Source organism: Lycorma delicatula, chromosome 1, assembly GCF_047948215.1.
Source record: "Lycorma delicatula isolate Av1 chromosome 1, ASM4794821v1, whole genome shotgun sequence".
Classification (NCBI taxonomy): domain Eukaryota; kingdom Metazoa; phylum Arthropoda; class Insecta; order Hemiptera; family Fulgoridae; genus Lycorma; species Lycorma delicatula.
Window position 1 is genome coordinate 261,729,991 of NC_134455.1, and position 23,664 is coordinate 261,753,654.

The 23,664-nt window shown below is 25.9% G+C and overlaps 1 protein-coding gene across 3 annotated transcripts in view; it reads right to left on the reverse strand.

Moving 5' to 3' along the window:
- The window catches only part of LOC142330998 (uncharacterized), a 119,959-nt gene that overhangs the window by 83,886 nt on the left and 12,409 nt on the right, over positions 1-23,664 (reverse strand). For all 3 annotated transcript variants that reach the window (XM_075376546.1, XM_075376539.1, XM_075376531.1), the window contains exon 2: positions 23,114-23,199. In XM_075376546.1, the coding sequence (XP_075232661.1) occupies positions 23,114-23,164 (51 nt within the window). In that variant the 5' untranslated portion in view covers positions 23,165-23,199. The remainder of the gene's footprint in view (positions 1-23,113; positions 23,200-23,664) is intronic.

The window sequence follows — 23,664 nt, forward strand, 5'->3', positions numbered from 1 at the left end:
TGCTACCCTTGTGTTCCATTTCGACGTCTGTACATACATATGTACAGACGTATGAATTTTAGAGTCACTCTAAATAATAGTTATTTACCTGTTATCATTTACATCCATTTCTTTCTTAACAATTCTTTTTTTGTATTCTTACTTTACTCCTTAATTTTTCATTACTTATTTTCAATAAAAATAAAAATAAATATTTTAATTAAAATAAAAAACTGAATCAGCGCCAAATTAATGGTAAGTAATTGTATTTAAATTGGTGTTTGTTTTAAATCAAAAAACTAAAATTTAAAAAACTGAATTTTTTTCAACCAATTACGTTTTTGGTCAAACTACTACTAGTTTAAACCATTACTTTTAAAATGATATTCAAATCATTTTTATTAATTTTATTAATAGCAACTGATATTTTTCTTTATTTTTTTCAAGATCGACTGCAATCTTTTACTTCCCCCAGTTGAATTATCTATAAAAAACATTTTATCAATATTTTTTGAAACTATTTTTCTGCCACGTTATTGTAACAGAACCTTGAAATACATACACATTTTTTAATATCTTTTTTACAAAAATTTTTACTTGATATCCTACTTTGTGAATTTCAATTTTTTTGTTTTTGCTTCCAAAAAAAAAGGTTTTCTTAATAATTTCATACACCCAATGCCCCTTGTGTGAATGTCAGATTTCTATATATTATCGCTGAACAGTTTTGACAGCATATGGCACCTTAGAATTCAATGGTAGCCTTGAAAAGGGCTATTAAAGGTTTTTGGAGTGATGTTCCTGAAATATTCCTTTTGAGTGTTTTACAAGGAAGCCCTGAGAAGGACTGCTGGGTCTGCAAGCTGGTCTCCAACAAAGTTGCCTAGGCCTGACAGCTAGTAGTCGGGGAGTTGCGGCTTGTCCACTGGAATTGGACCAAGCTTTCCTTCAGTGACAGTTGGGTCCCCAGTAAAATGTCTGCTATAGTGGTAGCTCCCAGAGCTACCACTATAGCAGACAAAATACCAAAATACCAACAATCAATGAAATATATACAAATAAAAACTTACCTAAATTATTTTAAAACAAAAGAGAAAAAAACTATAAAATTAAAACAAAGCTGAGTATGTAATAACAGTGTTATGATTTAATATTGATGAGTAAAAATCTGAAATTTTATTCATCCAAATCATTTTTCATTGCGAGTAGATGGAGATAAAGCATGTGGGTAGATGACACTAAAAATAGAGTTAAAATTAGTTAAGGTATACTACTTTAGTTGAGACTAAAATCACAGTATATTTTTTTAATCTCTCACTTTAGCTTCTGGAAGAGGATCAGCTTTACTGGATCGGTCAAAGAACATCCTCAATACAAACTGATGATGAATTTATTGAATCCTACAACTTTTGTATCAAAATTAATCAATTATATCAGATTCTAATTTTATATAATTAAATCAATTATTGTTATTTCAACTTATCTATCAAAATAAACCATAAGTAGTTCAGAGCAAAATAAACTATAAGCAGGAATAAAATTCACCAATTCATCATACAAAGATGAAAATTATTACATCATAAGGACTATGATTATAACACCCAATTACAGCAACAAACCCAAACTTTATGGTGTCTAAAGTAATAAGTTAAACCTTATTTTCAATATTAGAATGAACTGAAGCATATTCCATTATGCTGTTGCTAGATTTGAAAATTTAATCATTTATTGATTAAAATGATGGATATGTTTTCATCAAATGAAAACACACACACACACAAAATATTTTTACTGCTATTTTTAGCAGCAGATATATTCTTACATGTTCTATTATGAACTTTATAATAATGGAAAGCTCATCAATTTCCTGGATACCCTTGACTATTTCCAAAATTTAAGTAAAATCAGAACTAGCCAATTCAGTAAAATTGGCTTTTAATCAGAATAATTACCCAAGAAGATGAGAGTATATCATACTGCGTCTGTATTTCAAAATACATATAAATATATTCTCTTGGAGGCAATTTTTCTAACTCATCATTGTTGTTGTCTTATTTTCATTGTGTACTTCACAACCTCATTCAAATTTTTGGATTACAAAACACTAGTTCATAGTCTCTGGATATATGTTTGTACTTCAAAAATGTACATTAACATTCACAAGGATTTCAGAACAGCAACATGCAAAAACCTTTTAGTAAAATATGAATCTTACATTAACATGTTAGAAGTGAAATACAGTTTCAAATAAAGTCTACAATACCTCTTCAAAATATTTTACAAAACATGCAAAAATGTTATAAATCTACAAATCTAACAATGACAGTGAACACTGTTATGCAACATAAAATACTAAATAACAAATGTTTTAATATTTATATATTAGATTCATAAATTTCTAAAAATAAAATAAAACCTGATTAATTAGAATGTCTTGAAAACCTAATGATTATTATCATTAAATGTTAAACAACAATGTTTGGTAACATTAATTTTTTTTTAAGTGAAACAAATAATTAATTCAATGTTAAATAATAAATTTTTAATTAAACAAAAAACATATCAGAATTATATCCCTAACACATAACTGTACTTACTAGTGTATGCTCAATGTTGTATAATGAATTTTCATCATCTCATGTCATTCATATTTTTTTTGTAAGCACAACAAATAGTTAGCTCAAATGTTAAAATACTTAGTAATAATAGTTTTCCAATTAAAAAAACATCTGGTCAATTTTGTCTTAAACACAACACTGTACATAACAGAGCAACATTGAGGTTATAATCTTACATAACATTTCAAGTACATTTGAGTTAACTCAAATTATAAAATTATAATTTTCTAATAAATCAAAAATACCAAATCAGAATTACATCACTGTATTTACTACTGTAAGCTAAATTAATGTAATTTCATCATTTCATGTCATTCAGATTGTTCATAAACAAAGAAATCGCTAGCTAAAAAATGTAAACAATTTCTAATAATAATTTTTACATTTAAAAAAATCTGAACAGAATTACATCTTACACACATCAATAAATTTGATAGTGTAAGCTAAATGTTGGACGTTCAGTTTTTTTAACAAAACAAATAGAAAAAGTACATTAAAATAATATTTCTTCAACAACAGAAAAACATGATCAGAATTATATCCCAAACACATCATTATACTTATTAGCGTAATTAAATCAATGTTTGATAATGAATCTTGATCATCTGATGACATTCACATTTTTTTGTAATCAAAACAAATAATTAGCTCAGTATTAAAATACTCTGTAATGAAAGTTTCACAAATAAAAAAAAAACCTGATCGGAACTATGTCTTAAAACACATCACTGTACAAAATAGCACAACACCAAGTTTACACAATTGTTAACATTGTAAGTACATTACAGATAACGCAAATTCTAGAATATTTAAAAATAATATTCAAATTAAAAAAACCTGATCAAAATTACATCATAAACACATCGCCATATTTAATTATGCTCAATGTTTGATATTATTTAGTTTTTTTTTATAACTAAACAAGATAAAATACATTAAAATAATATTTTTCTAATCAGAAAAGAACATGATCAGAATTACGTCCCAAACATATCACTGTACTTATAAGTGTAAGCTAAATCAATGTTTGTTAATGTATGCTCATCATTTCATATCATCCATGTGTTGTTTTTAAGCAAATAAATAGAAAGCTAAAAAACTAAAATATTTCTAAAAATAATTTACATATTTAAATAAAACCCTGATTAGAATTATGTCTTAAACACTTCACCACTGTACGTAAAAGTGCAATATTGAGGTAACGTAATATTTAAAGTACGTTTAAGTTAACTCAAATTTTAGAATATTTTAATGTAATATACAATTTTAAAAACCTGATCATAATCACATCATAACTACATCTCCATATATAACTATGCTCAATGTTTAATATTAGTTCATTTTTATTTTTTTTTTCAAATCAAGATAAAATACATAAAAATAATATTTTTCTAATCAGAATAGAACATGATCAGAATTACGTCCCAAACATATCACTGTGTAAGGTAAATCAAGGTTTGTTAATGTATGCTCATAATTTCATGTCATCCATGTGTTGTTTTTAAGCAAATAAATATTAAGTTAAAAAACTGAAATATTTCTAAAAATAATTTACTAATTTAAATAAAACCCAGATTAGAATTATGTCATAAACACATCACTGTACGTAAAAGTGCAATATTGAAGTTACATAATGTTTTAAGTACGTTTAAGTTTTCGCAAATTTTAGTATATTTTCTAAAATTTGTAATATACAATAAATAAAAAAAAGTAATATACATTTTTAAAAACCTGATCAAAATTACATCATAAACACATCGCCATATTTAATTATGCTCAATGTTTGATATTATTTAGTTTTTTTTTTTTTTTATAACTAAACCAGATAAAATACATTAAAATAATATTTTTCTAATCAGAAAAGAACATGATCAGAATTACGTCCCAAACATATCACTGTACTTACAACTGTAAGCTAAATCAATGTTTGTTAATGTATGCTCATCATTTCATGTCATCCATGTGTTGTTTTTATGCAAATAAATAGTAAGCTAAAAAACTAAAATATTTCTAAAAATAATTTACTAATTTAAATAAAACCCTGATTAGAATTATGTCATAAACACCTCACTGTACGTAAAAGTGCAATATTGAAGTTACATAATGTTTTAAGTATGTTTAAGTTTTCGCAAATTTTAGTATATTTTCTAAAATTTGTAATATACAATAAATATAAAAAAGTAATATACAATTTTAAAAACCTGATCAAAATTACATCATAAACACATCGCCATATTTAATTATGCTCAATGTTTGATATTATTTAGTTTTTTTTTTTTTTATAACTAAACCAGATAAAATACATTAAAATAATATTTTTCTAATCAGAAAAGAACATGATCAGAATTACGTCCCAAACATATCACTGTACTTACAACTGTAAGCTAAATCAATGTTTGTTAATGTATGCTCATCATTTCATGTCATCCATGTGTTGTTTTTATGCAAATAAATAGTAAGCTAAAAAACTAAAATATTTCTCAAAATAATTTACTAATTTAAATAAAACCCTGATTAGAATTATGTCATAAACACATCACTGTACGTAAAAGTGCAATATTGAAGTTACATAATGTTTTAAGTATGTTTAAGTTTTCGCAAATTTTAGTATATTTTCTAAAATTTGTAATATACAATAAATATAAAAAAGTAATATACAATTTTAAAAACCTGATCAAAATTACATCATAAACACATTGCCATATTTAATTATGCTCAATGTTTGATATTATTTAGTTTTTTTTTTTCTAACTAAACAAGATAAAATACATTAAAATAATATTTTTCTAATCAGAAAAGAACATGATCAGAATTACGTCCCAAACATATCACTGTACTTACAACTGTAAGCTAAATCAATGTTTGTTAATGTATGCTCATCATTTCATGTCATCCATGTGTTGTTTTTATGCAAATAAATAGTAAGCTAAAAAACTAAAATATTTCTAAAAATAATTTACTAATTTAAATAAAACCCTGATTAGAATTATGTCATAAACACATCACTGTACGTAAAAGTGCAATATTGAAGTTACATAATGTTTTAAGTACGTTTAAGTTTTCGCAAATTTTAGTATATTTTCTAAAATTTGTAATATATAATAAATATAAAAAAGTAATATACAATTTTAAAAACCTGATCAAAATTACATCATAAACACATCGCCATGTTTAATTATGGTCAATGTTTGATATTATTTAGTTTTTTTTTTTTATAACTAAACCAGATAAAATACATTAAAATAATATTTTTCTAATCAGAAAAGAACATGATCAGAAATACGTCCCAAACATATCACTGTACTTACAAGTGTAAGCTAAATCAATGTTTGTTAATGTATGCTCATCATTTCATATCATCCATGTGTTGTTTTTAAGCAAATAAATAGAAAGCTAAAAAACTAAAATATTTCTAAAAATAATTTACATATTTAAATAAAACCCTGATTAGAATTATGTCTTAAACACTTCACCACTGTACGTAAAAGTGCAATATTGAGGTAACGTAATATTTTAAGTACGTTTAAGTTAACTCAAATTTTAGAATATTTTAATGTAATATACAATTTTAAAAACCTGATCATAATCACATCATAACTACATCTCCATATATAACTATGCTCAATGTTTAATATTAGTTCATTTTTATTTTTTTTTTCAAATCAAGATAAAATACATAAAAATAATATTTTTCTAATCAGAATAGAACATGATCAGAATTACGTCCCAAACATATCACTGTGTAAGGTAAATCAAGGTTTGTTAATGTATGCTCATAGTTTCATGTCATCCATGTGTTGTTTTTAAGCAAATAAATGTTAAGTTAAAAAACTGAAATATTTCTAAAAATAATTTACTAATTTTTAATAAAACCCTGATTAGAATTATGTCATAAACACCTCACTGTACGTAAAAGTGCAATATTGAAGTTACATAATGTTTTAAGTATGTTTAAGTTTTCGCAAATTTTAGTATATTTTCTAAAATTTGTAATATACAATAAATATAAAAAAGTAATATACAATTTTAAAAACCTGATCAAAATTACATCATAAACACATCGCCATATTTAATTATGCTCAATGTTTGATATTATTTAGTTTTTTTTTTATAACTGAACCAGATAAAATACATTAAAATAATATTTTTCTAATCAGAAAAGAACATGATCAGAATTACGTCCCAAACATATCACTGTACTTACAACTGTAAGCTAAATCAATGTTTGTTAATGTATGCTCATCATTTCATGTCATCCATGTGTTGTTTTTATGCAAATAAATAGTAAGCTAAAAAACTAAAATATTTCTCAAAATAATTTACTAATTTAAATAAAACCCTGATTAGAATTATGTCATAAACACATCACTGTACGTAAAAGTGCAATATTGAAGTTACATAATGTTTTAAGTACGTTTAAGTTTTCGCAAATTTTAGTATATTTTCTAAAATTTGTAATATACAATAAATAAAAAAAAGTAATATACATTTTTAAAAACCTGATCAAAATTACATCATAAACACATCGCCATATTTAATTATGCTCAATGTTTGATATTATTTAGTTTTTTTTTTTTTTTATAACTAAACCAGATAAAATACATTAAAATAATATTTTTCTAATCAGAAAAGAACATGATCAGAATTACGTCCCAAACATATCACTGTACTTACAACTGTAAGCTAAATCAATGTTTGTTAATGTATGCTCATCATTTCATGTCATCCATGTGTTGTTTTTATGCAAATAAATAGTAAGCTAAAAAACTAAAATATTTCTAAAAATAATTTACTAATTTAAATAAAACCCTGATTAGAATTATGTCATAAACACCTCACTGTACGTAAAAGTGCAATATTGAAGTTACATAATGTTTTAAGTATGTTTAAGTTTTCGCAAATTTTAGTATATTTTCTAAAATTTGTAATATACAATAAATATAAAAAAGTAATATACAATTTTAAAAACCTGATCAAAATTACATCATAAACACATCGCCATATTTAATTATGCTCAATGTTTGATATTATTTAGTTTTTTTTTTTTTTATAACTAAACCAGATAAAATACATTAAAATAATATTTTTCTAATCAGAAAAGAACATGATCAGAATTACGTCCCAAACATATCACTGTACTTACAACTGTAAGCTAAATCAATGTTTGTTAATGTATGCTCATCATTTCATGTCATCCATGTGTTGTTTTTATGCAAATAAATAGTAAGCTAAAAAACTAAAATATTTCTCAAAATAATTTACTAATTTAAATAAAACCCTGATTAGAATTATGTCATAAACACATCACTGTACGTAAAAGTGCAATATTGAAGTTACATAATGTTTTAAGTATGTTTAAGTTTTCGCAAATTTTAGTATATTTTCTAAAATTTGTAATATACAATAAATATAAAAAAGTAATATACAATTTTAAAAACCTGATCAAAATTACATCATAAACACATCGCCATATTTAATTATGCTCAATGTTTGATATTATTTAGTTTTTTTTTTTTCTAACTAAACAAGATAAAATACATTAAAATAATATTTTTCTAATCAGAAAAGAACATGATCAGAATTACGTCCCAAACATATCACTGTACTTACAACTGTAAGCTAAATCAATGTTTGTTAATGTATGCTCATCATTTCATGTCATCCATGTGTTGTTTTTATGCAAATAAATAGTAAGCTAAAAAACTAAAATATTTCTAAAAATAATTTACTAATTTAAATAAAACCCTGATTAGAATTATGTCATAAACACATCACTGTACGTAAAAGTGCAATATTGAAGTTACATAATGTTTTAAGTACGTTTAAGTTTTCGCAAATTTTAGTATATTTTCTAAAATTTGTAATATACAATAAATATAAAAAAGTAATATACAATTTTAAAAACCTGATCAAAATTACATCATAAACACATCGCCATGTTTAATTATGCTCAATGTTTGATATTATTTAGTTTTTTTTTTATAACTGAACCAGATAAAATACATTAAAATAATATTTTTCTAATCAGAAAAGAACATGATCAGAATTACGTCCCAAACATATCACTGTACTTACAACTGTAAGCTAAATCAATGTTTGTTAATGTATGCTCATCATTTCATGTCATCCATGTGTTGTTTTTATGCAAATAAATAGTAAGCTAAAAAACTAAAATATTTCTCAAAATAATTTACTAATTTAAATAAAACCCTGATTAGAATTATGTCATAAACACATCACTGTACGTAAAAGTGCAATATTGAAGTTACATAATGTTTTAAGTATGTTTAAGTTTTCGCAAATTTTAGTATATTTTCTAAAATTTGTAATATACAATAAATATAAAAAAGTAATATACAATTTTAAAAACCTGATCAAAATTACATCATAAACACATTGCCATATTTAATTATGCTCAATGTTTGATATTATTTAGTTTTTTTTTTTCTAACTAAACAAGATAAAATACATTAAAATAATATTTTTCTAATCAGAAAAGAACATGATCAGAATTACGTCCCAAACATATCACTGTACTTACAACTGTAAGCTAAATCAATGTTTGTTAATGTATGCTCATCATTTCATGTCATCCATGTGTTGTTTTTATGCAAATAAATAGTAAGCTAAAAAACTAAAATATTTCTAAAAATAATTTACTAATTTAAATAAAACCCTGATTAGAATTATGTCATAAACACATCACTGTACGTAAAAGTGCAATATTGAAGTTACATAATGTTTTAAGTACGTTTAAGTTTTCGCAAATTTTAGTATATTTTCTAAAATTTGTAATATATAATAAATATAAAAAAGTAATATACAATTTTAAAAACCTGATCAAAATTACATCATAAACACATCGCCATGTTTAATTATGGTCAATGTTTGATATTATTTAGTTTTTTTTTTTTATAACTAAACCAGATAAAATACATTAAAATAATATTTTTCTAATCAGAAAAGAACATGATCAGAAATACGTCCCAAACATATCACTGTACTTACAAGTGTAAGCTAAATCAATGTTTGTTAATGTATGCTCATCATTTCATATCATCCATGTGTTGTTTTTAAGCAAATAAATAGAAAGCTAAAAAACTAAAATATTTCTAAAAATAATTTACATATTTAAATAAAACCCTGATTAGAATTATGTCTTAAACACTTCACCACTGTACGTAAAAGTGCAATATTGAGGTAACGTAATATTTTAAGTACGTTTAAGTTAACTCAAATTTTAGAATATTTTAATGTAATATACAATTTTAAAAACCTGATCATAATCACATCATAACTACATCTCCATATATAACTATGCTCAATGTTTAATATTAGTTCATTTTTATTTTTTTTTTCAAATCAAGATAAAATACATAAAAATAATATTTTTCTAATCAGAATAGAACATGATCAGAATTACGTCCCAAACATATCACTGTGTAAGGTAAATCAAGGTTTGTTAATGTATGCTCATAGTTTCATGTCATCCATGTGTTGTTTTTAAGCAAATAAATGTTAAGTTAAAAAACTGAAATATTTCTAAAAATAATTTACTAATTTTTAATAAAACCCTGATTAGAATTATGTCATAAACACCTCACTGTACGTAAAAGTGCAATATTGAAGTTACATAATGTTTTAAGTATGTTTAAGTTTTCGCAAATTTTAGTATATTTTCTAAAATTTGTAATATACAATAAATATAAAAAAGTAATATACAATTTTAAAAACCTGATCAAAATTACATCATAAACACATCGCCATATTTAATTATGCTCAATGTTTGATATTATTTAGTTTTTTTTTTATAACTGAACCAGATAAAATACATTAAAATAATATTTTTCTAATCAGAAAAGAACATGATCAGAATTACGTCCCAAACATATCACTGTACTTACAACTGTAAGCTAAATCAATGTTTGTTAATGTATGCTCATCATTTCATGTCATCCATGTGTTGTTTTTATGCAAATAAATAGTAAGCTAAAAAACTAAAATATTTCTCAAAATAATTTACTAATTTAAATAAAACCCTGATTAGAATTATGTCATAAACACATCACTGTACGTAAAAGTGCAATATTGAAGTTACATAATGTTTTAAGTATGTTTAAGTTTTCGCAAATTTTAGTATATTTTCTAAAATTTGTAATATACAATAAATATAAAAAAGTAATATACAATTTTAAAAACCTGATCAAAATTACATCATAAACACATCGCCATATTTAATTATGCTCAATGTTTGATATTATTTAGTTTTTTTTTTTTCTAACTAAACAAGATAAAATACATAAAAATAATATTTTTCTAATCAGAATAGAACATGATCAGAATTACGTCCCAAACATATCACTGTACTTACAACTGTAAGCTAAATCAATGTTTGTTAATGTATGCTCATCATTTCATGTCATCCATGTGTTGTTTTTATGCAAATAAATATTAAGTTAAAAAACTGAAATATTTCTAAAAATAATTTACTAATTTAAATACAACCCTGATTAGAATTATGTCATAAACACATCACTGTACGTAAAAGTGCAATATTGAAGTTACATAATGTTTTAAGTACGTTTAAGTTTTCGCAAATTTTTGTATATTTTCTAAAATTTGTAATATACAATAAATATAAAAAAGTAATATACAATTTTAAAAACCTGATCAAAATTACATCATAAACACATCGCCATATTTAATTATGCTCAATGTTTGATATTATTTAGTTTTTTTTTTATAACTAAACCAGATAAAATACATTAAAATAATATTTTTCTAATCAGAAAAGAACATGATCAGAATTACGTCCCAAACATATCACTGTACTTACAAGTGTAAGCTAAATCAATGTTTGTTAATGTATGCTCATCATTTCATATCATCCATGTGTTGTTTTTAAGCAAATAAATAGAAAGCTAAAAAACTAAAATATTTCTAAAAATAATTTACATATTTAAATAAAACCCTGATTAGAATTATGTCTTAAACACTTCACCACTGTACGTAAAAGTGCAATATTGAGGTAACGTAATATTTTAAGTACGTTTAAGTTAACTCAAATTTTAGAATATTTTAATGTAATATACAATTTTAAAAACCTGATCATAATCACATCATAACTACATCTCCATATATAACTATGCTCAATGTTTAATATTAGTTCATTTTTATTTTTTTTTTCAAATCAAGATAAAATACATAAAAATAATATTTTTCTAATCAGAATAGAACATGATCAGAATTACGTCCCAAACATATCACTGTGTAAGGTAAATCAAGGTTTGTTAATGTATGCTCATAGTTTCATGTCATCCATGTGTTGTTTTTAAGCAAATAAATATTAAGTTAAAAAACTGAAATATTTCTAAAAATAATTTACTAATTTAAATAAAACCCTGATTAGAATTATGTCATAAACACATCACTGTACGTAAAAGTGCAATATTGAAGTTACATAATGTTTTAAGTACGTTTAAGTTTTCGCAAATTTTAGTATATTTTCTAAAATTTGTAATATACAATAAATAAAAAAAAGTAATATACATTTTTAAAAACCTGATCAAAATTACATCATAAACACATCGCCATATTTAATTATGCTCAATGTTTGATATTATTTAGTTTTTTTTTTTTTTTATAACTAAACCAGATAAAATACATTAAAATAATATTTTTCTAATCAGAAAAGAACATGATCAGAATTACGTCCCAAACATATCACTGTACTTACAACTGTAAGCTAAATCAATGTTTGTTAATGTATGCTCATCATTTCATGTCATCCATGTGTTGTTTTTATGCAAATAAATAGTAAGCTAAAAAACTAAAATATTTCTAAAAATAATTTACTAATTTAAATAAAACCCTGATTAGAATTATGTCATAAACACCTCACTGTACGTAAAAGTGCAATATTGAAGTTACATAATGTTTTAAGTATGTTTAAGTTTTCGCAAATTTTAGTATATTTTCTAAAATTTGTAATATACAATAAATATAAAAAAGTAATATACAATTTTAAAAACCTGATCAAAATTACATCATAAACACATCGCCATATTTAATTATGCTCAATGTTTGATATTATTTAGTTTTTTTTTTTTCTAACTAAACAAGATAAAATACATTAAAATAATATTTTTCTAATCAGAAAAGAACATGATCAGAATTACGTCCCAAACATATCACTGTACTTACAACTGTAAGCTAAATCAATGTTTGTTAATGTATGCTCATCATTTCATGTCATCCATGTGTTGTTTTTATGCAAATAAATAGTAAGCTAAAAAACTAAAATATTTCTAAAAATAATTTACTAATTTAAATAAAACCCTGATTAGAATTATGTCATAAACACATCACTGTACGTAAAAGTGCAATATTGAAGTTACATAATGTTTTAAGTACGTTAAGTTTTCGCAAATTTTAGTATATTTTCTAAAATTTGTAATATACAATAAATATAAAAAAGTAATATACAATTTTAAAAACCTGATCAAAATTACATCATAAACACATCGCCATATTTAATTATGCTCAATGTTTGATATTATTTAGTTTTTTTTTTTTCTAACTAAACAAGATAAAATACATTAAAATAATATTTTTCTAATCAGAAAAGAACATGATCAGAATTACGTCCCAAACATATCACTGTACTTACAAGTGTAAGCTAAATCAATGTTTGTTAATGTATGCTCATCATTTCATATCATCCATGTGTTGTTTTTAAGCAAATAAATAGTAAGCTAAAAAACTAAAATATTTCTAAAAATAATTTACTAATTTAAATAAAACCCTGATTAGAATTATGTCTTAAACACATCACTGTACATAAAAGTGCAATATTGAGGTTATGTAATATTTTAAGTACGTTTAAGTTAACTTAAGTTTAGAATATTTTAATGTAATATACAATTTAAAAAACCTGATCATAATCACATCATAAAAACATCACCGTAGTTAATTACGCTCAATGTTTGATATCATTTAGTTTTTTTAAACACAAGTTAATATACATTAAAATAATATTTTTCTACTCAGAATAGAACATGATCAGAATTACGCCCCAAACATATCACTGTGTAAGGTAAATCAAGGTTTGTTTATGTATGCTCATTATTTCATTTCATCCATTGTTGTTTTTAAGCAAATAAATAGTAATTCAAAAACTAAAATATTTCTAAAAATAATTTACTAATTTAAATAAAACCCTGATTAGAATTATGTCATAAACACATCACTGTACGTAAAAGTGCAATATTGAAGTTACATAATGTTTTAAGTACGTTTAAGTTTTCGCAAATTTTAGTATATTTTCTAAAATTTGTAATATACAATAAATATAAAAAAGTAATATACAATTTTAAAAACCTGATCAAAATTACATCATAAACACATCGCCATATTTAATTATGCTCAATGTTTGATATTATTTAGTTTTTTATTTTATAACTAAACAAGATAAAATACATTAAAATAATATTTTTCTAATCAGAAAAGAACATGATCAGAATTACGTCCCAAACATATCACTGTGTAAGGTAAATCAATGTTTGTTAATGTATGCTCATCATTTCATGTCATCCATGTGTTGTTTTTATGCAAATAAATATTAAGTTAAAAAACTGAAATATTTCTAAAAATAATTTACTAATTTAGAAAAGCCTGATCTGAATTATGTCTTTCACACAATGTATGTAACAATGCAAGACTAAGTTTACACTATTAGTGAAATTTTACATACATTTGAGTTAACTTAAATCGTAAATGTTTGTAAATAGTCATTTTCTAATTCATCAAAAAAACATGATCAGACTTACATCCCAAACACATTAATTTTTACTAGTGTAAATAAAAATCAATGTTTGGTAATGTAACTTCATCATTTTTTGTCATTCATTTTTTTTAACAAATAAATAACTAAAAAATTAAAATACTTTCTAACAATAATTTTCTAAGTAAAATTACTTGATCATTATTATGTCTTAAACACATCACTGTACTGAGTGGTGTAAGCTCAATTTTTGATTTCAGTTTTTTTTAACAAAACAAATATACATTAAAACAGTAATTTCCTAATTACAAAGAAGATGATCAGAATTATGTCCTTAACACATCACTGTATGTACTTACTAGGAGCATAAGCTAAATCAATGTTTGATATTGTATTATCATTTCTAGACATGTGTTTTTTCTTCCAGCAAAATAAATAGATAGCTAAAACATTAAAATTGCAACAAAAATGTTTATCAGTATTATGATTTAAACAAATCACTGTATAGTGTAACCTCAATGTTTGCTACCATAATTTTTTTTTTAAATGAAGCAGATAGTTAACTCAATGTTAAAATAATAAATTTTTATAAAACAAAAAAATGATCTGAATGTCCCAAATACATCACTATACTTCCTAACATATAGTTAATGTTTGATAATGAATTTTTATCATTTCATGTCATTCCTATTTTTCTGTAAGCATAATAAATAGTTACTAAAATGTTAAAATTCTTTAAACAACTCTTTAAAAAAAACCTGATTATAATTTCATCTGAAACTCATCACTGTACTTAGTATCATAACCTCAATGTTCAATATCATTATTTTTTTTAATAGTTCTTATTTAAAAAAAACCCTAATCAGAATTATGATCAAAGCACAAGCAAAGAAATTACATTAATTGATATTTATTAATTCTACAAATATATAAAAGTTGTATTAAGATTATAAAAAATAATTATAATTAATTTTTTTTTAATTTTTGATCTAATGATGCAGGATCCCACGAAAGTAAATTATTAGTAATAGATTTTTTAGTATTTTCTGTTACTGTTTGGTGGTTAAGCTGTTGTTTTTTGAAAGATATATAGAAATATTATATATTTATTTGTACTTGCAAATTTATTTCTGATTAAGCACCTGTCTGCTGATCACAATTTTGATAATTTATTTAATAATCATCCTGTTTTAGGGATAATTATAATTTTAACAAAATTAAAACAGTTTATTTATAATTTAATTACTTTCAGTTTAATAAATTGTTCATATGTGTTATTACTATATTCTTCAGAAAATGAAATTTTTGCATGCTTTTTGCCAAAACTGCATAAACGAACCATTTTATTCCTGAGCAATAAGTTATTTATTTATTTATGAAAATATTTCTTGTTTTATATACTTAATAATGTATAAAATAAATGATTTATTTAGAAAAAAGTTGTTTATGTCCAGCAGTTAATGGTTTAAGAAGGAACAACACTGAACAGTGAGGGGAGTTATCCTAAATCCCACCTGAATCCTACGACAAAGCTGTCAAAGTGAATAGTTACCACCAAAATAAGTACTGCCAAGGGTAAACAGTCAATAGTCTTGACTGTTTAAGGCTCTTTAAGTAGTGAGGGTGCTAATTAAGATGACTATAGCCTAAACAACAAAAGCTGTAAGCTTAGTGAGCTACAGCTTACTGAGTATTGTGTACTGAAAGCAATAGAAAGCTACAGTATTATTCAACTTATTTCCTTTTTATTCAATGACATTCATTTGAATAAAATAGTCTACTCCAACAGTTAAGAAATAATACACTTGATACCTTTATGTTCAAGTGTGGAATGGCAGTTTAAGTACATAAACAACAAAGCTAAATTAAAATAAGAAATAGATAAATTAAAGTTAGATTTAGTAGGAATTAATAATCTAAGATGGAAATAAGAGCATAATTTGATCAAAGATTATATTACAGTTACCACATAAAAAAAAATATGCAGAAGTGGGAATAGCGATAAATAAAGTAACAGAACAAAGAATAGGTTTATTTCAAGAAACCCAAAAACATAAATTATTTTGTCATAACTGATTCAAAGTCTAAACCTAACTGTAAAGATTTATATGCCAACCTCAATTCATAAGAGACAAGGATCTATTCCATAAATAGACAATTTAATCAAATAAGTAAACGAAAATAGGATACTTAAATCTCAAAATAGAAAAAATTTCATTAAGGCATTAATACTTATTAATTGTATCTAAGTATATACTTTAAGTCAGGGTGTTTACTTGTACATGGGTGAAGACATCAGATTAAATATATAACGATATGCAGACTTTAAAATGAGATTATGGATTGAGAAGGTAGGCAATCAGAAGCAGACACTGATTCTGACCACAATTTTATAATGATGAACAGAAGTCTGAATTTAGGTCAGTACAACAAAAAACAGACTGTAAGATAAGGTATTTTAGGAGAATGCTGAAAATTTTATGGCTTGACAGAATATGAAACCAAGAGTTTTTAAGATGACCTGGAGAAGTGTGTGAAAGAATTTGTGAAAGGAATAGTGAGCCATAGTCATAGGAGTGTAGCCATAGTTAAGGCTACCCAGACCTAATGAATATGTTCAAAAGGAAGTAAGTAGGTAAAACAGTAAACGAAGAAAAATATTAAGACTACAAGAGTCTTGCCAGTTGACAATAAAAGTTTATAGTTATACTAGGGCTAGGGATTGAAAGGAATGAAGAGGAGTGCACCAGCCAGTCAAAAAACTTGCATGCATTAGTGCATGTATGTGAAGATTGAAATGGAGAATGTGTAATTCAATGCCAGACACAAATTTGCTCAATTATTTTAATAGTTTGCTAATTAATACCATTCCATTCAGTAAAATGCTGGCTATGATGCAACAGTTTAATATGGATGAAGTTTAAAGTGTTTTGAACAAGTTCTGATAATGAAAATATGTTTTTGAATCAAGTAATGAGAATAAAAATTACTGTTAATCAATTAATCAAACATATGCTTATTAGTAAATATTTTTCCCCCAGAAATAGAAAAGAAGTATGATTTTTTAAAAATAAAATTTGAAGAATTTTCAGATAAAATTCTCAGTTTTAGCCCTTAGCTTTATGAAAATGTTGATAAAATAAATGGCAATTAATTCTGAAGATGTCTACAGAATTAACTCTTTAAAAGCTGGACTCTAAAACAGTCCTGAAGCTGTGAATATGGCTGCATCCAGAGGTCAGTTCCCTCTGTTTTAACATTACTTCATTCCAATCTAGTGTTCAGTCAATAACCACACAAAAATAATTTCAAAAGTGTATTTTATTATCATGCCTTGTGCCAACTTTATTTAAAACTAACTTTGTAAAATCTAAACTTTAATTCGTTATTTTTAAGTGCATATTTATGAGATAGTTTTAAATTATTTCAAACAAAAAAAAATTACATCTTTTCCATTATCTGTCCACCAGTACATTAATAGCAAGACACTGCACTGAAATCACCTAATAATCAATCTTTTCCATAAATAAGATCATTTATCATAAATAAGATCAACATTTTATCATATCTGTTTTCATATCTAAAGACATGAAATATCACAAATATACTCTCAAACTGTTAACAACAGTTTGATTAAAACAGGTTAAACTATGATGAAAATTAATATAATAATAGGAATAAAACTGAATAGTAAAAGAGCATAATTAGGATAACATATGAAACGTGAATAACAAAATAATATCAAAATTTTGAAGGGTTAGATCTTAGTAAGTGTATTAATTATTTTTAGAATTAACAATACCCAGTCTAGTACATTCTTGTCATTTCCTAAGATGTGCCGTTTGTCTCTTGGCAATCTAAATTTACGAAGTAAGCATTATTTTATAGTAAGTAAATTTGCGCATAGCATATGAAGTTGACAAGGATGTGGTGCACAGTCAAGCAGCAGTCACATCAGATACACAGTGGGATGCTATCTGCTGACATCAGGCAGAAGAGAGTACATGACCCGCAACAATATAACAAAGCCCAATGTGGCATGCACTGATCTATGATTAACTCTTAGGTGTCTTACTGATCTCAGAAAAAAATTTATATTTACAATTACTTACTTACAGGTTAATTTTAATGAACTGGTAGACAGATAACCTAACACCAAAAAAAGAGATAACTACCAATACAAATTTAAAACTTGTTCTAAAAATAATTTAATTTTTCTTAATTATTGTCTGCTTTTGTACAATATAAAATTTTGAGGACACAGGAAAATCCAAATATTGCTAGAGGTAATTGACTAATACAAAAATTCATCTGCATTTTTCAAATATTCTAAAAACAAAATAAAATATTACAATTAAAAATTTAATTAACAGGGAGTTCTTCTATATTTACAAAACAGATAAAGCGATTGTAAAACTTTGAGACTTGCAAAACAGAATTTATACTAAGGCTGTTTGATGTGAATAATAGAGATCTGAGTCTCTCATCAGACAACCAGTTCAACAGATCATATTAACAAAAAAAAAAGTAAATGTAAATGTATACCTCGTGGCAACTAAGTAAGCATTTAAGGGTACAGTTATTTATTATTTATAAGTTTACGAGGCACACTCTATAATAATGGATTCATACAGTTACTGATTATTCAAGTTATAAATTTACACAAAACAACACATTCTGAACACTTCTACTTCAAATTTATGCACCATATTTTAATTTTTAAATTACAACTCTCATTATAATATGTTAAATACAGTTTAAAGAAAGAATAATTCATGAAAAAAATCAATCACAAAAAATCCAACATTAAGATTAAGTAAATATACTACAGATAGTAATTCTTACTTAATAGATTAAATATTCAGATATGTAGTGCATAAAATGAGAGATGAAACCCATGTTTGAAGTCACAATTTTCATCAGTGAATTCACAAAAGTTGGATTCAGAGTTAATTTCAAAATTTGTTCTCTTATTTAATAAATATGTAATAGCTACAATTAAAATGACTAGAATACTTTCTAATTTAAAAAAAAAGAAAATAATAAACCCATTTTTATTCCAGCAGATCAACTATACCCAACACTGCTCATGCAATTTATGAAAAATATTTTTCTTTATTACTTTACCTATATTTTGGATATTTCTGCAAGAAATTAAGGGTAATACCAAATTCTGTTTAACTCTTTTGGTACCACAGTGAAAAAAGAATAATTATCCCAAAAATATCAGAGATTTTTGTGATTGGACAAAAATAGAGAAATACCAGACCCGGTTTTGGCCATGTCACTATTTTACAATTTATTTTATTATTTAAACCGTTATTTTTGGCGAAAATTGATTTTTTTTTAAATTGTTCATAAATAAGTATTTTATTACAATAATTAATTTATTAACACAACGAAAACAAAAAAAAAATGATAATAAAAAATTACTCACCAAATATGTTTTTAAAAATATCTTTGTCTTTGACTTGATGATACACACTTAAAAAAAAACCTCTGGGCATAAAACATTTATGTCACTAAAACTATGAGAGCGGTTTTTTTTCAACCTCTGATTCTGCATCTAAGTAAACAAGATAGGCGGGGGCCAGGTGTGTGCATTGTGCGATTGCACTGCCCCCCCTACCGCAACCTTTACCATAGCCGACTCCATTGCATCAGTCTGAGCTGAGCTACAGGCAATTGAACATGGCCGCTAAGATTGATGCTCCCACCATGTGTGAGTTACGAAGTGTGATACGGTTTCTGCAAGCAGAAGGATGTGGTGCTGCTGAATTCCATCACAGAATGACCCTAGTGTATGGTGAAAACTTTATGAGTGATAGTATTATACAGGAATGGTGTGGGGAATTTAAATAAGGGTGATGGGATGCAAGTCTGTTACTATTGTATGCCTTGTTGAGCGTGTTGATGATTTTGTCCGCAACAAATGAGGGTTTACGATAGGTGATCTTACTGCAGAAATCCCAGAAATTTCAAGGTCTTCTCTGTACAGAGTTGTGAATAAAGACCTAGGATACCGGAAACCGTGTGCACATTGGGTCCTAAAAATGTTGAGTGACGATCAGAAAAACACAACGAATGGCATCAGCCTTAATGTTTCTCATGCATGAGGGGGAAGAGTTTTTAAAGTCTATTGTTATGGGTGACGAGACTTGGATCCAGTATGACAATACAGAAACCAAAGAACAATCTAAGAAGTGTGGATGCACACTTCTTCAAACAAGCTGAAAAAGTTCGAACAGACACTGAACAACAGGAAAACAATGGCTACAGTTTTTTTGGATCATAAATCTTGTGGGGGGACTTTATAGAGCAGAGTACAACAACAACAACAAAGAAAGTTTATTGTATCTTTATATCGCCTTCGCAGAATGATCCAGAACAAAGGAAGAGGCATGCTCTTGTCTGGTGTGGTTTTGATCCACAACCGCACTGTGCCAACATATGCAACACCTTCTCAAACAGTTCAACTGGGAAGTTTTCGACCATCCACAGTATAGCTCATACCCAATACCAAGCAACTTTCACCTCTTTCAAGAATTGAAGGCATGCTTGGGTGGACACCACTTTGCCACCAACAAAGAACTTCAAGAGGCTGTCAAAACGTACCTTACCTCACTGGCAGTAAACTTCTTTGAAGAGTGCATCGGAAAGCTGGTGTCACGATACAATAAACCCCTCAATCATTCTGACAATTATGTAGAAAAATAAATTAGATACTTAATAAAATCATTTTATGTCAATGTGTTTTTTTTTATAGCTCATTGGAGGATGAAAAAACAGCCCTCGTTCTAACAATCATAAAATTTGAAAGAAATCCCGTTGAAATAAAAAAGTCATGTTATGTTGGAAAAAACCAGGTTTTTGAGTCTTTTGTTCTTCGAATGTGTTTTATCTGTATTAGCATTACAGGCTGCATTTAAATCTATAAAATTACAGGGGAAATGCATATTTCAAAGTTAGGATAACAAAAAAAAACTGAATACCATAAAACAATTCCTAGTCTAAATTACTTCACTTATAAACCTATGCAAAATTTTAGCAAGTAGGATATGGCAAACATAATGGATAGACACCTTTATTACATTTTATACACTGAAAAATTGACTTTTTTCTTTTTCCTCCAGCTTCGGTGTTAGCTGCACTGCAAACTTAACAGTTCTTTTCTTTCTACAATGGTATTTTTTCCAAAAAAATTTTTTAATTTCCTCCAGCACCTACATCTGTTAACATATTAGACATTACAACAGCCCTGCCAGTACTAGTTGAGAATTTTGTTCACTTCTATGTGTAAGCCAACCATGAGACAATTCTTCAATCATTGAAATAATAAAATCTAATCTTTCAATGGGTTTGCCTGCGTTTTCCTTACACAGGATGTAACAATTAAGCATCATTCTACCAATGATATTGAAAGTGATTTTTTCCAAGCCTTTGTGGAACGCCTTTCTTCTAAATACTAATACAGCATTTGATCAGATATATCAATCACCCCCACATAGTCATTGTAATTTCTTATCATAGTCCGTTTGTTTGCTATTTTTGTATAACTTTCATATGTTTTTGTTCTTCACTCACAGCCTGTCTTAGCATTAAAAGACAAAAGTAACACTTGGTGTTTCCAAGATTTTTTTCCCTAAATCCAAGCATCTCATTAGTCCTGAGATATTTTTTCTGGCCAATATTAAAATTTTTTAACATGCATTTTGGGATTCCTTTACTGTTTCTATTTAGAGTTCCAGTCACAAAAGTATCATTTTCATACAAATTTTTAGCCAAAGGAAAAGTACGGAGAAAATTATCAATTTGAAATGTCCTGATAGCTGGATGTTGGTATTCTCTACAGAACTATGAACGTCCTAATATCTGGATGTTAGTACCGAAAGGATTAAAACAGGATTTCTAACAAATAGGCCAATTGACTGTTTGGTGGACTTAACACTTCCATGCATTGACATGTAAATTACCCAGGATATATTATTGATGACTGAATAAAAATATGGTAAGAGACCTAAAACATAAGCTAAGATCCTATTGACCTTACTGTAATGATTAAAAGTAAAGAGGAGCAGTAGAAATTAAGAAAAGATAACACCAAAGCTCCTGGTTCGAGAAATATTTGATCAATCAAATAAAGCCCATTTCAACACAATCATTTCCATTGGTAAGAATTGCCTAAATAGTGTGAATAATGAGCAGATCGAGATAATTCATAAACTATAAAAAAAAAGGGCAAGTGCCAACCTACAAGGTGAACTGGTAGCATCTCAGCCTTTTATCCAGAAGGTCCAAGTTTTAATCGCAGTAACGGATGTCAGTTTTCATACAATACAAATATTCCATTCCTTGTCTTTTGCTGGACTGAGTCAGGCTAATGGATTTTTAATTTATTTCAATGATCAGACTCAATAATATATAGTTCTCAAAGAAAATTATACTGATTTCACTTAGAAAAGAAATAATTTAATTTATTACTTAAGCAAATATTACTTATTACGGTAAAAATTGGTTATTTTAATGAATTTACTCAAGACAGAAGTAATGAATACTATTCACCAACTTTCACTGTATCATATAAATCAATTAATTAACTGAGCATAACAAACACCATCACTTCATACTGCATTCTGTTATAATATTTTCAACAACTAAAAATATCAACAGCAAAAAATCATGCTTTCAAATTAAATTTCCTTTAATTTAAAACAAGAAAATTATAATCATTTACCTGATTATAAAATGCAGAACATTTTTCTTCACTGAAGAAACCAGCTTCCATGACCTCCAGTTAGTCCAGTTTCAGAAATAACGTTCCTAAAATAATAAAAAAATATTTTTTATACCAGCATTTTATTTTTACAAAATTAATATAAATCATTCTCACATAAGGATTGCTTTCAACCAGGAAAAATAAAATATTACTTATAATTTTAAGGGCAAAATCCTAAGTTTCAAGAAACTTGTGTCAGGAATAACCTAATAAAATTCAACACTCAATGACTGAATTACCAGTGAAGGTAAATAGGTACAGTCGCCGCCAAGTAACAGCAAGCTTGAATGGCGACCATTACTACCCAATGTAAAAACATGTTCCTCGCTCTTAGTAATCCCCCTTACCAAATAACTGTTCTATTTTTAACAAATGAATACAATAATTTTGAAATGAAATACAGTTGACTTATTCTATACTGTACACTACAAAATGTAATAACAGATGACAAAGTATTATCTATTATTAATTACATGGTAAATATTGCAATAGATGGTTATTACTGTAAC